Source organism: Lontra canadensis, unplaced genomic scaffold (genome assembly GCF_010015895.1).
Source record: "Lontra canadensis isolate GAN:19392208 unplaced genomic scaffold, GSC_riverotter_1.0 scaffold41, whole genome shotgun sequence".
Classification (NCBI taxonomy): domain Eukaryota; kingdom Metazoa; phylum Chordata; class Mammalia; order Carnivora; family Mustelidae; genus Lontra; species Lontra canadensis.
This window is the reverse complement of record NW_022631035.1, coordinates 4,321,319-4,335,453: the sequence shown is the minus strand read 5'-3', so window position 1 is coordinate 4,335,453 and position 14,135 is coordinate 4,321,319. Positions and strand designations below refer to the sequence as shown.

Below are 14,135 nucleotides of genomic sequence, written 5' to 3'. Positions count from 1 at the left end.
TCAGGGCACCAAAGGGAGGAGGCCTGCCGCTCCGGAGCAGTGCACAAAAAATGAGGAGGCCCCGGCCCTCCGGCGCCGGCCAGACCTCGGGGCCGCGCCCTGGCCCCGGCCCCCGGCAGCCGCAAAACCAGAAGGCCAGAAGGGGACCCGGGCCCGAAGCCTCCTTTGGCATCTCGCTCCGCCCCTCGCCCTCGCCCCGCCCCGTGACGCAAGCAGGGCGGAGCCAGCGGCCTCTAGTGAGACCGGCCGGTGCGTCACGGCCCGCGCCAGCTCCGAGCTCCTCCCACGCCCGCCGGCCCCCGAGATGGCGCCTGCGCAGCGCGACTCGGCCCGGGTGGTGCCCCCTCCCCCTCCCCTAGCAACGGTCGTCGCGCCCGCCTTCGTCCGTCGGCTGCGCTCGCGCACGCGCGCTCCTTCCGGCCGCCCGGCCCCGCCCTCCCCGTCACCCGTAACAACCACTCGAGCCTCGCCGCGCCCCTCCCGCTCCCGCCCCCCCGCCCCGGTCCACTCCCCGGAACCGGCGGCGGAGCTGCGGCCGCCGGCAGTGGAACGGCGACGGCACCACGGAGCCGCCGGCATGAGCGCCCCCCGCCGCCCCGCGTCCCGGGCCCGGCCTTTCTGACAAGAGGTAGGCGCGCGTCTCCGCGGCGGGCTCCGAGCGCGACCCCGGCCCGGCCCCTCCCAGCGCCGCGAGGCTCTTCGCTGCCCCTTTGCTTCCTCGGCCGGGGCGGGAGCGGGCCCCACGGCCCCCGCTGCCCCGGTACCCCCCACCCTCGCCCCCGCCTTCGCACTCCGGGAACCCTCCCTGGGGGGAGCAGACTTTGGGATCCACGCCCGCCCTCGGCTCCCCACGCCCGGGCTGGCGGGGGCTGGGGGCCCGCGGGAGCCGCGGCGCTGGACCCTCCGGACCGGCCCGAGGGCCCGGCCGCCCCTCCGCCTGCGCGCGGCGGACTCCCTGGTTCCGGCCATTGGCTAATTTTTAAGCACCGATTGTCATGCAATAGAGGCTGCCCTGGTCCGGGATCCACCCGGCCGTTGTAACTCCGGAGTCCCACGTAGGACGTTTCTCCGGACCTGAGCATCCGAAGCCGGGCGCCGGCAGGAGTTGAGAAGCTCGTGAATTAGCAGGTTCCCCGGCGTAGTCACTCTGGGTTCTTCCGGGCGGTAGAATCCTGAATGGGTGTTAGTGTCTCCACCGAGCATTCTGCTTTTCAAGGCTCCCCCAACTCCCGCAACCCTTTTTATACCCTGTAGCCAGCCTCCCTGTCTCTGGGAGATGCTCTGAAGTTAATTTCCCCCATTTCAGAATTGTGCACCAGCCTGGTCAGGTTTGCAGAACGGAATAGAACGTGGTCCCGACACATCGGGACCTCCCAGTCCCAGACCCCGTATTAGTGCCGGGCGGAGTGAGGAGCAGGACTCCGGAGTTTGGCTCTGAACGTTGTGATTTCAGAGTTGGACGTTCTTTGAGATTATCTCACCCGAAACCTCATTTTACAGAGGTGAAACCGAGTCCGAAGGAAGTCAAATGACTGCTTTGAGGTCACCGGGAGTAGTGCTGTAGCAGCTTTCAGACTGCCAGTGTTGTCCAACATAACCTGTTCTTGCCGGGAGAGATACGCTGAACAAACACACCAGAGAGCTCCAGACCTGGTGAAATGGAATGATAGAGATAAGAATCTTCCGAAACAAAATATATCTCCATTTTTTTTTTTTTTATTACAGCTAGACTTTGGGCGCCTTGAGGATATTCCGTTTTGTAGGTTCGAATATTCTCTGACCGTATTCAGCATGAAGTGACATCCTTAATGATTATTCTCAGCAGGACAGGTAGGCTCTTTGGATTTATTTTTCTTCCTCACTTTTTTTTTTTTTTTTTAAAGAAGACTTTATTTATTTATTTGACAGGGAGGAGAGATCGCAAGTAGGCAGAGTCGCAGGCAAAGAGAGAGAGGGGGGAAGCAGGCTCTGCGCTGAGCAGAGAGCCCAACCCAGGCCCCTGAGATCATGACCTGAGCTGAAGGCAGAGACTTAATCCACTGAGCCACCCAGGCGCCCCTTCTTCCTCACTTTTAAATAGGAAAGTAAAGTCACACAGAGGACTCCAAAAAACGTGTATTTTTCAGAAAAATACGTGTAGACTGGCACCAGAGTGGGAATAGGTTATCTTGTAGGAGGAGTCCTTTCTCTGGGAAGTAGGCCCCATTTAGTGATTGACAGTCATCAACATCGGTCTGAGGCTGGAGGTCCGCTCAGCCCGAGTGCTTGGTGTTGCTGTCCGTTTGAAGACAGGCCTGAGATTGTAGTCTACGCAGTTAGAAAACAGGGACTGACAGGTTTACTTTGAAGCTAGCTTTTGAGGAGTATTCCATAATTTGAGATACTGTAGGATTTTTTTCCCGTTTTTATTTTTGTGTGTCACCAGACTTAATATCTTGAAGTGCCATCACTTTCATTTAGCTTCTTGTAGAAGTTGTGGCAGGGGAAAATGATTCCGGAACTAATTATTGGATCATAACGTTTCAGTACTGGAAAGAACTGGGATCCTGCACCCTTCCCAGCCCCTGGAGAGGCCCCGGGGAGGCGGAGCAGAGCTGTTTCCCTCAGGACACTTGGACTTCCTTCACCATTTCTTACTGTTTTTTCACCTTCTCCTTCCTTGTACAGTCCAATCGTCCTCTTCGGGATTTTGTAGGGAATTATGTGACCTGTTGAGGTCCCTTTCTACAGTTAGATTGTGGTATGATGAGTAAATGCACACGTAATTTTTTCCAGACTTAATCATGGCTTTTTTAATCATATATATTTGTGTTTTGCAGGTGTGAGACGATTGCTATTGTGTTACAATCATGGTGCAGAAATACCAGTCACCTGTGAGGGTGTATAAACACCCCTTTGAATTAATTATGGCTGTAAGTACTTGACATTTTAATTTAGTCTTTGGCTTTTTTTTTAAGTATTCAAATGGGATGATCTGTAAACAGGTGTTAATTTTATAATTTGTTTCCATTGCTCTGCTGTTACTTACTCTGTTTTTATGCTTATGATCCAGATCTAGAGTTCTTGAAATGTTTTTAAACCGATAATCTCTAAAAATGAAAACGCGCGTGTTTTGGTTTTTTTTAAATGCACCTCCGGTTAATATGTGAATTTGAGTTAATTCTCTCTGAAAACACAGAAGTGGGTTTCTGACTAAATACTTCTTCTTCTGGATTTTGCTCTTTTTGTTTGTTCGTTGAAGTAGAAAAGGGATGTGGAGATTGGCTTTTCTTCCCTCTGCTGCTTGTTCAGAAGTCTGTTCTGGTTGTCGGAATTCAGTTATATAACAATGAGCACTATGGGATGGAGTTTAATTTGATGATTCTAACGACTCTGCTGAATGAGTTTTTCCCCCTGAAGTCAAGTTCGGGTGGCATAGCAGAACTCCACCAACGGGTTAACTCAAGTCTTAATTTTCTTTGTTATTCATCTGAAGAGTTAGGCTGAAAATAAGCATTTCACTAGACGCAGTCACTTTTAGACTATTCTTGGGTATTCTTTTCTGTGTTACTGTTAAGGTGTAATACAGCCTAAGTACAGGAAATGCTTTGGTCATGAACATAAGGGTGGAAATGCCCAACTGGACCAAGATCAAGATCCAGAACATACCAGCCCAGCGAGGAGTCCCACTTGCCCCCTCCCTCGCACCTCAGAGTTAGCTGCTGCTCTGACCCGGAACTCCATTGATGAGTGTTGGCTGTTTCTGTTCTATATTTAACTAGAAACTCAGGTGTTTTTGCATCTGGCTGCTTCTGGGCAGCCTCATTGGTGACATCTATCCAGAGCAATATATTTCTGAAAAATAACCCCCCAAACGCAAGCCCTCTCAAGGAAACAGTTTAGGTTTAGAGAATTTTTAAAAACTGAGACGTAATTTACATACAGTGAAATGGTCACGTTAGGTGACCAGTTTGATCAGTTTTGATGGCAGAGTGACCCACACCTCTGTCAGGATGCAGCACCTTCCCGCCCATTACCTCAGAAAAGTTCTCTGTGCCTCTTCTCGGTCCGTGTGAGGTTTTGGGGGGAGGGTTTCTTTTGGCATGGGGGTGGAGTTTTTAGTTCTGCATTTCCTTTCTTTTTTCCTTGAAGATTTCCTTTTTACATAATCTCTGCACCCTGTGCGGGGCTCGAACTCACAACCCCGAGACCAGGCGTCCTGTGTTTGACTGATGGAGCCAGCCAGGCGCCTCCTCGTTTCCCTTAAATACCGGGACTGTTCAGTATTTTCTGTGAATGGTTTGTCAGGAAGGCTTGTTTCCTGTTTGCATGTTGCACGCTGCTTTGGCTTTTGGTCGTATGCCGCAAAGACCCACTCCAGAGAGCCTGAGAAGGGGTATTGTTCGTGGGGACACATGTGGTGCGATGGGGTGACGGGAATCGCACAGAAATGCAGGAATGCAAACTGGCTGGGCTGAGCTCCAAGAACCCGGCCTTGGAAGGTGGTTCCAGCAGCTCTGGGCAGCTCTGGGCAGCTCTGGGCACCTCGGCCGCACTTGTCCCTGCAACTTTGCCCTGCGGGGCTCGGCCGGCCTCGCTCCATCGTGGGGAGCCTCTCTTCCCCTTCTCCTGCCAGTCGGCTGCTTTGCCCACTCCTGGTTTTCCCTCCCCTGTGCTTCAGCTCTCGTGGCCTCTTAGCTATTCAGAGCCCCTCCAGCCCTAGCTCGGCCTGGTCACAAGTTCTCCATCACTGCATTCTTTCAGTTTCTAAGTGACCAAGTCTCGTCATGTTTGCCAGTTCAGATTCTAGAGAGACCTGATCTGGGCACCCTCCCCCCCACCCCGGAGTGAGGCTGTAGGTTATTGGCCAGCCTGTGGGTTATCCCCCCCTCCCGCCCCACCCCAGGGTGGGGGCGGAGGCTGGTGGAGTTGGGGGAGAGGTGTGGGGAGCAGCGGAGCCCAGTGGCCCCCTATGAGGCTGCAACCGGCTCCAGGGGCTGGGCCAGGCCAGGTCCCCAGGGGGCACAGGAGCCAGGAGTGGTGCATTCTGTTTCGTAAAACTTTCAGTAGATGTTAAAAGCTCAGTGCAACCCTGATTGTGGGAGGCAAAGGTTTTTTTTGTCTCTTCTCCAGACACTAGACATAAAGAGGAGTTTTGACCGTCTAATGATCAACTTCCTTATTTTCCTTACTTGACTATTTTCAAAATGGTGACTTTTGTCCTGCCCATTTTATGCGTGGATTTACAGGATAATTTGAAATTGAAGTTCTGAACCATCCCCCTAGGCTTTTAAAATTAAATTGCTTTTTAAATTGCTTTTGTTTTGAGGCAAGTAGTCGTTTTCTTTTGGGTTGTGGAAAGTATTTTATAATCTGAAAATGAAATATATTCTCCTTCCAGAATTAGACAGGAGCTAGAATGTTTTGTTGTTGTTGTTTTTTTAAGATTTTTATTTATTTATTTGACAGGCAGAGATCACATGTAGGCAGAGAGGAAGGGAAGCAGGCTCCCTGCGGAGCAGAGAGCCCACCCCGGGATCATGACCTGAGCTGAGGGCAGAGGCTTTAACCCACTGAGCCACCCAGGCGCCCCAGGACCTAGAATGTTTTAAGTCCTTAGTGATTATTGAATGGTGTCATTGGCCACTTTTCGGACTGGAATTGTAGGTCATAAAATTCTCTTTATTTACCTTGCTTTATTATTATTTTTTTCATTGAGGAGAAACAGTAGTATAATAGATTTAGTCTGGAAATATTCTGTGCAGTTCTTCAGGGTGAAGAGAGACATAGTTGAAGCAGGAACAAAACTCTAGCTTCAAGGGAATTTTTTTTTTTTTAAGAATTTATTTTTAAGTAAGCTCCACACCCAGTGTGGGGATCGAACCTTCAACTCAGAGACCCAGGAGTCCCATGCCCTACCGACTGAGCCAGCCAGATGCTCCTCCGAGGGAAAGGGATTTGAGAGAGCGCCACAGCGAGGGCTGGGTAGTGGTGGGAGTGCTGGGCAGGTGGTCGGCCTGGGGAATGCATTTGAGCCTCCAAGTCTTGCTTCGGGGGGCCCCTGGGGGAAGGAGACTGTTGGGGAAAATGCCAGTCAGTTGACACATGGCCTTGTCTGTCAACTGGGAGAGTGACTGAGTTCAGTATTGCCAGAAAATGGCTCAGGTGGAAATGGCCTAGTGTAACTAGCGACAGGTGGGCCTACTGTTTGTTAATTGCATTTGATTGATTGAATGAAAATTTATCTTGGGATCAGTGTACCTGTAGCATGAAGAAATAATGTTGATGTTTTCACTGACTCTTTTGAATTAGATGGTAAACAAGCAAGATGGAGGGGAGTTTTCCCCCCGGGCCCTTAGGGCGTTTTAAGGGCTTGCTTTTGTGAGACATTTGCCCAGATACAGCATGTTAGTGCTTCAGTGAGTGGAGAAATGGCCTGAGAGCCCCGTCTCACCTTGGAGGGTGAGGAGCCTGAGGCGCACGTAGTGGCCGAGATCTGCTCCCGAGTCCATCGCCCGGCAGCCTGCAGGGGCTTTCGAAGGTTCGTGTTCCCCATCCTGCCTCCGGCTTGTCCAGTCTCTGCCTGGGCTGCTGGGAGGCATAGTGAATCCCTGAAGGACAATTAAGATTTGGAGTCTCACCCGGGCAGAGCGAGGGGATCCCACAGAGCAGGAGCTTGGCATGGCCGGGAGGACTCTGATGCACTCGCAGGTGAGTTTCATGTTGACATTTCTGGGGGGAAACACAGGTGTTTTGTTTTTTTTTTTTTTTTTAAGATTTTATTTATTTATTTGACAGACAGAGATCACAGGTAGGCAGAGAGGCAGGCAGAGAGAGAGAGGAGGAAGCAGGCCCCCTGCCGAGCAGAGAGCCCGATGCAGGGCTCGATCCCAGGACCCTGAGATCATGACCTGAGTTGAAGGCAGAGGCTTAACCCACTGAGCCACCCAGGCGTGCTGGAAAACACAGTTTTGAAACAAAACATTTTCAAGCACAGCTTTCCCCCTCTGATGTTGCAGGCCTCTTACTGCCAACCCGAGGAGGGGTGAAGGAGCCGGGAGCGGGTGGAAGAGGGTGTGGGAGTGTGGCTGGGAGAGGGCCCTGTACCTCTAGGTTGCTGGGAAAAGGCCTGCCCTCTGTCTTTCGTGGCCCAGGGAGCTCGGCGCCAGCGCACACAAGTGGAGTGAGGACTGGCCCCTTATCCCTTTCGGCCCCAGGCCCCAGGACAGCTGTTGTTTTGACCTGGTGGAGCCCGTGATGGGCAAGGCCCCGTCGCCCCCCTATGCCAGCACAGTGTGCCCGGGGCTCCGCTGTCAGGAGCATCAGCCGTCTTCCAGGGTCCCCTGTCCCCTGCCATCTGTGGCCCAGCAGACACAGCCTCCGATTGTGTTCTCGGGTCCCGCGTTTCTGTCCCTTTGTCTCCTGCTTGTTCCATCTTGTATGCCTTCAGGTCACCCTGTGTTCTCCTGCCAGACGCTGTGTCCACTTGGCAGTCCCGTTTGAGTGACCTCTTACTGTCTCACCTGCTATAAACTCCCGTGCTCTTCCTCAAGGCCCTTCCTGTCCTCCTTTCTCTGTTTAACCTTACTTCACAAACATGGGTTTTTAAATATGTCCTGTGCTGTTCTGGGTGCCTCACGGTGTTTTTCCGGCCCGTACACCCTTTTGACAGTTCCCTCCTCCCCTTCCCTGCTTGCTTCTTCCCATCCATCTCGTTTGTGTGAGTCCCGGTCCTGCTGACCTCGCCCACCTCCCTGGCCTCTGAGGAGTGGCCCGGGCCTCTCTCCTGTTCTTCCACGTCTTGTTATCAGGCTCGTCAGGGTCAGCTGCTTCCCCTGCTCCCCGGGGTTTATGCTCCAGGTTCCGCGTAGCTATTTCATATGTTCCTCGGGGGCAGTGACTTAGCGGAGTTTTTCCTCATTCCCTCACGTGTTGGCACTGAGCATGTCATAGGCCCTGGGTGGCACCTGGTCAGTGGACGTCTGTGTGCAGAAGCTTTGGGAGGTGGGTATGCTGGAAACTCAGATCGCACATGTAACTCCGTGGCCTGTTTTCAGACGAGAGAGTCTATGTTTTCTCCATGGAAGAGAAGTAACGCACTATGATTTTCAGTTAGCCAGCGCTGCCCTTAGGAGCAGAGCCCTTTTGTGAAGAATCTGACTTTTTTTTGCCGCTGAGTGTCCTACCCCACTCCATTTGCTTGTGCTCTTTTCTCTCGTATTTTTGTTTGTTTCATTCTTTGTGTTTTTAGTCCCTTTCCCCTTTCCCCGGGTGTCTCCTGGCTTCCCGCTGAGACTAGATGATGAGGGCAGGCAGGAGAGATTTACTGTGAGTTGGGTGCACATCTAGTCCCTGCCACAGACCAGTTGGGGGCCCAGTTACTAGGCCAGTTACCTGGTGTCGGGCTGTGGTGCGGAGGAATTAGCCCACAGAAAGGAGAGTAGGGAGGACAGGGCCTAGCGATTCCCATGCCCTCCCCTCTTCCCTACCTCCAAATATGAGGTGAAATGAATCAGTAAGTAAATGACTTCTCTGAATGTGTATATTTCTTTTATTTTTAAGATTTCTTTTAGATTAAACAGGAATTCCTACTTATATTTAGGTTTTATTCTGTCCATTCAAGTTTCCTGTATCAAAACAGCAGGGGATGCCTGGGGACCCCAGGCAGACTTGTATGGGCGGCTGCAGTGAGAAGAGCCCCACGTTGAGTTGAACCGAGACCGCTCTTTTTGGGGTGAGAGCGAGGTGTGCAGAAATCCGAGAAATAGAGCTCTTCCTGGGGAGCGGCCCGGCACACGAGCCACCCCACTTCCATCGTTGCTCAGGTTGGCTGGGGCGGAGGGGCACAAGTCTGTGGGAACCTGGACCGGCTTCGTCCTTGCTCACTCTTCCTGGCAGCCGCCTGCCTCCTGTAGCCCCGTGCATCCTCCGGAAGAAATCTCGAGCCACCTGTCCCACTTTCACCATTTCTCCCTCTGACCTGAGTCAGGTCAGGGCTTTGAGTGGCATTTTAGATTGAAGTGTTGTCATCCCTTCTCTCGTTGTTCTTTTTTTTTTTTTTTTAACGATTTTATTTATTTATTTGACAGAGATCACAAGTAGGCAGGGAGGCAGGCAGAGAGGGAGGAGGAAGCAGGCTCCCTGCTGAGCAGAGAGCCCGATGCGGGGCTCGATCCCAGGACCCTGGGATCATGACCTGAGCCGAAGGCAGAGGCTTTAACCCACTGAGCCACCCAGGCACCACTCATTGTTCTTCTCGAAGCACATCTTCTTCCTCTCATCCTAGATTTCATCCCTGGGCCTTTCAGCATCCCTGACTCTGGTTTCCCAGTTTCTCGTGGTGATACTAAAATGTGTCCTCTCATTGATCGAGGCAGGGTTGTATCTTCAGGCAGCCTGATGGGCAGTGGGCTTTGTTTTTACTCAGAGGTGAATAATCAGTGTCCTGTATTTTGGGTAGCTGACTTTCAGCAATTTATTCAAGTCCAGGAATGGAGGGAAATGATCCAGTTTCTTTGATGGCGTATTAAGGTCAGTTTTCAGTGGGGGGATATTGTAGTCTTCTCAGTTATAGGCTGTTCGAGTGCCATAGTGTGAGTCCTGTTGCATTTAATACAAGCTGGGGTGTAATTAGTCAGGCTCACTTGGTTTTGGAAATGGACAATTATAGTACACTTTCATTACATGCTACTTTGTATAGAACTAGGCATTTTCCTTTCTCTTACATCCACTTGCGAACACATTATGCATTCCAGATTATTTTTAATGTGCTAGGGTGAAGATAGTTGTGGTTCGGTAGGAAATATCCTAAGGAGAAATAAAGCAGGATCTGACTCAGCTCCTTGCCTCTTTGATTTACCTGTTTTTGTGAAAACACAAAATACCAGACAAAAACCCCCAAAACCTTGTATTATGGACATTTTCAAGCATATGAGTAGAGAGGATGAAGTGTCCAGTTAGTGCCATGGGCCCATGACCCCATGCCAGCAGGAGCAGCACTTTGCCTCACTACTGTATCATCTCCCCCTCCCCTTTCTTTGCCTGGTGTATTTCAAGTAGATTTCAGACATCTTCCGAACTCATCCCTAACTCCTGAAGCATGTATCTCTAACCAATAAGGACCTTCTTCTTTTGTAAACATGATTACCATGTCCTCATGATATTTAACGAAAACACTGTGTTCAGACTTATCTTGACTGTCTGGGACTATGTCTTTTCAGAAATTGTTTGGATCCCGCTCCAGATCAGCCATCGCTCTTGGTTTTTGTGTCTTCATTCTCCACGCTTCTCCCACATTCTCCCTTCCCTTTGTTTCCTTTCATGCCCTCACTTTGTTAGAGAAACTGGGTCATCGTCCAGTCCCGTCCCCCTGACCTTTGGCTGACTTAATTGTTCGCAGTAGCGGATAGGAGCAGATGGAGCCTCGAATCAGGTCAGCAACACGTAGCAGCTCTGGCTGAAATGCTTGGTGATGGCGATTGGCCTTACTGATTTAGTGGCGAAAACCTGCTGCTCCTCTTTGGCCCCAGGGACCCTCTTCAAGAATGTGGAATTGCAAATAAGATACAGAGTATTCTTTCCCATTAAACTGGGTCTATCCATAGTTACTTTTTAACCTACTTCATTGGTTTTAATTTTTCACACAGAAAGCACTTGAAAGGAGTTCATCTTCTGGTAGGTCTGACTGAGAGCGGAGGGTGCTGGTGGAGGCCTGGCTGGGGGCTAGTGAGGCTGGGGCAGAGGGGGCGTGGTCTGAGGGGTCTGGCTAACGGTGCTTCTTCCATGGGAGCCCCGGGTAGGGATATCAGGCTGGTTGGAGAAGTGACCACAGAGAAGTTCACTGAAGAGAGGCCGTGGCTTGCCTCCTGTTGGAACTGAGTCTTCGTTCTTGATTTTAACCTGTGTAAGAGGGAAACAGTCTTGTGTAGTTCTCAGGGAGTGACTTACACGTTGAAACCGAGAGCATGTGCCGCATTCAGATTCTTTTGCTGGGTCCAATCTGATGTTAGGTGAACTAGCCTTTTTTTTTTTTTTTTTTTAATGAAAAGTTTATGTATATGTCATTATCACGCTCTATAAGGTAACTGCTCTATGTGTCTTGATGCGTGCTGAATCCCTTTTCCATTCAGAAATCTTGCCCTCTGTTGCATGGCCCTCCTGCGTGTTTCCGCACCGGCATGTCCAGAGCACACTTGGAGTTGCTGATAAGCACGCGGTGTGTCAGTGTCTTGGATATTTTTTTTGTAAAGATTTTATTTATTTATTTGACAGAGATAGAGATCACAAGCAGGCAGAGAGACCGGCCAAGAGAGAGGGGAAGCAGGTTCCCTGCTGAGCAGAGAGCCTGATGCGGGGCTCTATCTCAGGACCCTGAGATCATGACCTGAGCCGAAGGCAGAGGCTTAACCCACTGAGCCACCTAGGCGCCCCAGTATCTTGGATATTTGATTAGAGGCTGCATGTGGGACTCTCCGGCCTGCGCCTCTGACCGATCTCGCCTCTCTCCCGATTTCCATGCCTTTCTGGGGGTGGACAGACGACTCCTCTGATGATACTCGTTTTGCTATTTGGGGACCACTGGTTGTATATTTCGTGTTTTCTGGGCTTCATAAACATCATGGTGTTTTAATTGGTAGTTAATGCTATCTTAGAACCATCCAGTTCCCTCTCACCTGAGCAGCCTCAGTTAAACCCACGGCTTCAGCTGTTACTTTATAAACAGAAGCTCTCAGAGTTTATCTTCAGCCTAGACTCCCACTCAGGAGCTTCCAGATTCCCAGCCAGCTGCCTGCTAGGACATCTCCATTTGACTATATACAAATTTAGTGTCTCTGAAACAGAATCCACTCCCTCCTCCTGCCTGTGCAAAGAACATAGCCTAACAGAAAACAAATACACAAAAAAACAAACCAAAAAAACCCCAGTAAAATGCCACTCGGAAGCTCTGCCTTTTCCTGTGATCTGCTTCTGACGAGTGCCACTGCCACGTGGCCTGCTCTGCCCTCAGACCAGAAACCTCAGCGTCCCTGGCTGCCTTCCTGGCTCACCCTTCAGGCTCAGTGATGACCAGACCCTCCCCTGTTCAGAATGTCTCCTGAACTGTTTGTCTTTCTTTTTCTCCCTCCCTCTCACCCTTTGATTTTTCTAAAGTTTTATTTATTTAAGTCATCTTTACACCCCAGGTGGGGCTGGAACTCACGACCCCGAGGTCAGGAGTCACGTGCTTGCTCCTCTGACCCAGCCAGCCAGCCCCCCCACCGGAACTGTTTCTGAATCTGCCCGTCTCCAGTCACGTTGGCTCCTCTCCGATGACAGTTCCTGGCATCCTCGGGGCCTTTGGACTCGCACTCCTGACCCCATCTCACCCACCTACTCTTTGCCTGGGCTGCCGCCAGGGGCTCTGATTGTAAACCCGAGCATGTTCCAGGCTGGAATTCTTAAGTGTCTGCCCCGCACCTTCGAAGTGAGGCTGCAGTTGGTACCCAGCTTGGTGCCCGGGGCCCTTCCCCCTCTCCTCCTGCCTCTCTCCCCAGCCTCACCTCCCCGCAAGAGCCCCCCCACGGCTGCCGCATGGCCAGCTCTGTTGGACCAGTTGGAGTTCGGTCAGCGTGCTGCTATTTCCCGTGGCCTCTGGGCCTTTTTGTGAACTGCCCCGGGGGTGTCCCCCTCCCTCTTTCCCACCTGGTGGGCTCTAGCTGGTCGGACTCACTTCTCCCAGGTGGGATTCCCTCTCTTTGCTCTGTGGGCTGCTGTCACCTCACTGGTCTCTCCACCTGCAGCTTGTAGCGCGAGTGTGGGGTGAGCTCCCCGAAGCAGACTTGTCTGAAGAATCCGCAGTCTCGGATCTGCGCTTGTGCTCCCGTGATCCTCCTGCTTCTGGTGGCGAACATTTTGACTGAAGGTCGCATTGGGTCATATGCTTTTGGTTGGATGTATTTACTACGTATATTCGAATTATGTTTTGAAGGAATCTGACTCAGATCATGTTTTGTGGGTAAAATAGCGTCCTTATTCAGTGACGTTTACAATCACTGTAGTTGACTAAAAAATGTGTCCTGGCTTATGTATCATTTGGTGTTTTGAGTGGCTTTTCTCCCATAGTGATGAATACCAAATACAAAAGAATTTCATTTCTCTGGTTCTATAGAATGTAATATTCATTTAAAAATTATTGACTCTGGGGCACCTGGGTGGCTCAATGGATTAAGCCTCTGCCTTCGGCTCAGGTCATGATCTCAGGGTCCTGGGATCGAGCCCCACATCGGGCTCTCCGCTTGGCAGGGAGCCTGCTTCCTGTCTCTCTCTGCCTCACTCTCTGCCTACTTGTGATCTCTCTCTGTGTCAAATAAATAAATACAATCCTTAAAAAAAGAAAAAAAATTGCTGACTCTGGTAATATGGTAGTCTAGTTTGTGTGCGTGTGGTTTTTTTTTTTTTTTTTTTTTGAGATATCTTCAGGTTTAAACCTGGAAGGTTGATTATTATATGACTCTTTTTCCTTTAGGAATAAGTTATTCTGTAATATTAGGTAGTCCTAATCATAAATGTATGTGTTTCTCTTGTTTTTCGTAGCTTTATCCCTGTGTATGTCTTAAAAACCAAGTCCAGCCTAAAAGCTGTAAGGTACAGTTTGGGGTTTTTTTTTAGTTTTTTTTTTTTTTTTTTTAAAGATTTTATTTATTTATTTGACAGAGATCACAGGTAGGCAGAGAGGCAGGCAGAGAGAGAGGGGGGAAAGCAGGCTCCCTGCTGAGCAGAGAGCTCAATGTGGGGCTCCATTCCAGGACCCTGAGACCATGACCTAAACTGAAGACAGAGGCTTAACCCACTGAGCCACCCAGGCGCCCTGTAAGGTACAGATTTTAAGAAGTAAATTCATTTACTTCTTTAAGAAATCGTTGGTTGTATTGCAGGATTTATGCCAAACACCTGTTGTCTTCATTTTACTTTTAACACAAAGTTGGTGTATAATGCAAATTCTGGCATTTCTAAGTTCTGATTGTCTACCGAATCAGGATCTTCTGAGAGTCGGCTCAGCGGTGTGGCCAGTTGTGATAACGTCTCAGGTTTGAGAAGCACGGGCGTAGCTCTCCTTAATTAGAATTAGTAGCAAATGGAATAGGAGAAAGGGAAGTTGGTTTCAGTTATAACTTTTA

General features: G+C 50.4%; 1 protein-coding gene across 3 annotated transcripts in view; it reads left to right on the top strand.

Annotated features, from left to right (window-relative positions):
* Positions 1-484: 484 nt before the first annotated feature.
* Positions 485-14,135, top strand: part of SEC14L1 (SEC14 like lipid binding 1) — a 54,542-nt gene continuing 40,891 nt past the window's right edge. The window contains exons 1-3 of one of the 3 annotated variants that reach the window (XM_032870510.1): positions 485-628; positions 1,730-1,830; positions 2,820-2,912. In XM_032870510.1, coding sequence (XP_032726401.1) covers positions 2,850-2,912 — 63 coding nt within the window. In that variant the 5' untranslated portion in view covers positions 485-628; positions 1,730-1,830; positions 2,820-2,849. Of the gene's footprint in view, positions 629-1,725; positions 1,831-2,819; positions 2,913-14,135 lie in introns of all 3 variants that reach the window. The other 2 variants (XM_032870509.1, XM_032870512.1) reach the window with 2 other exon arrangements.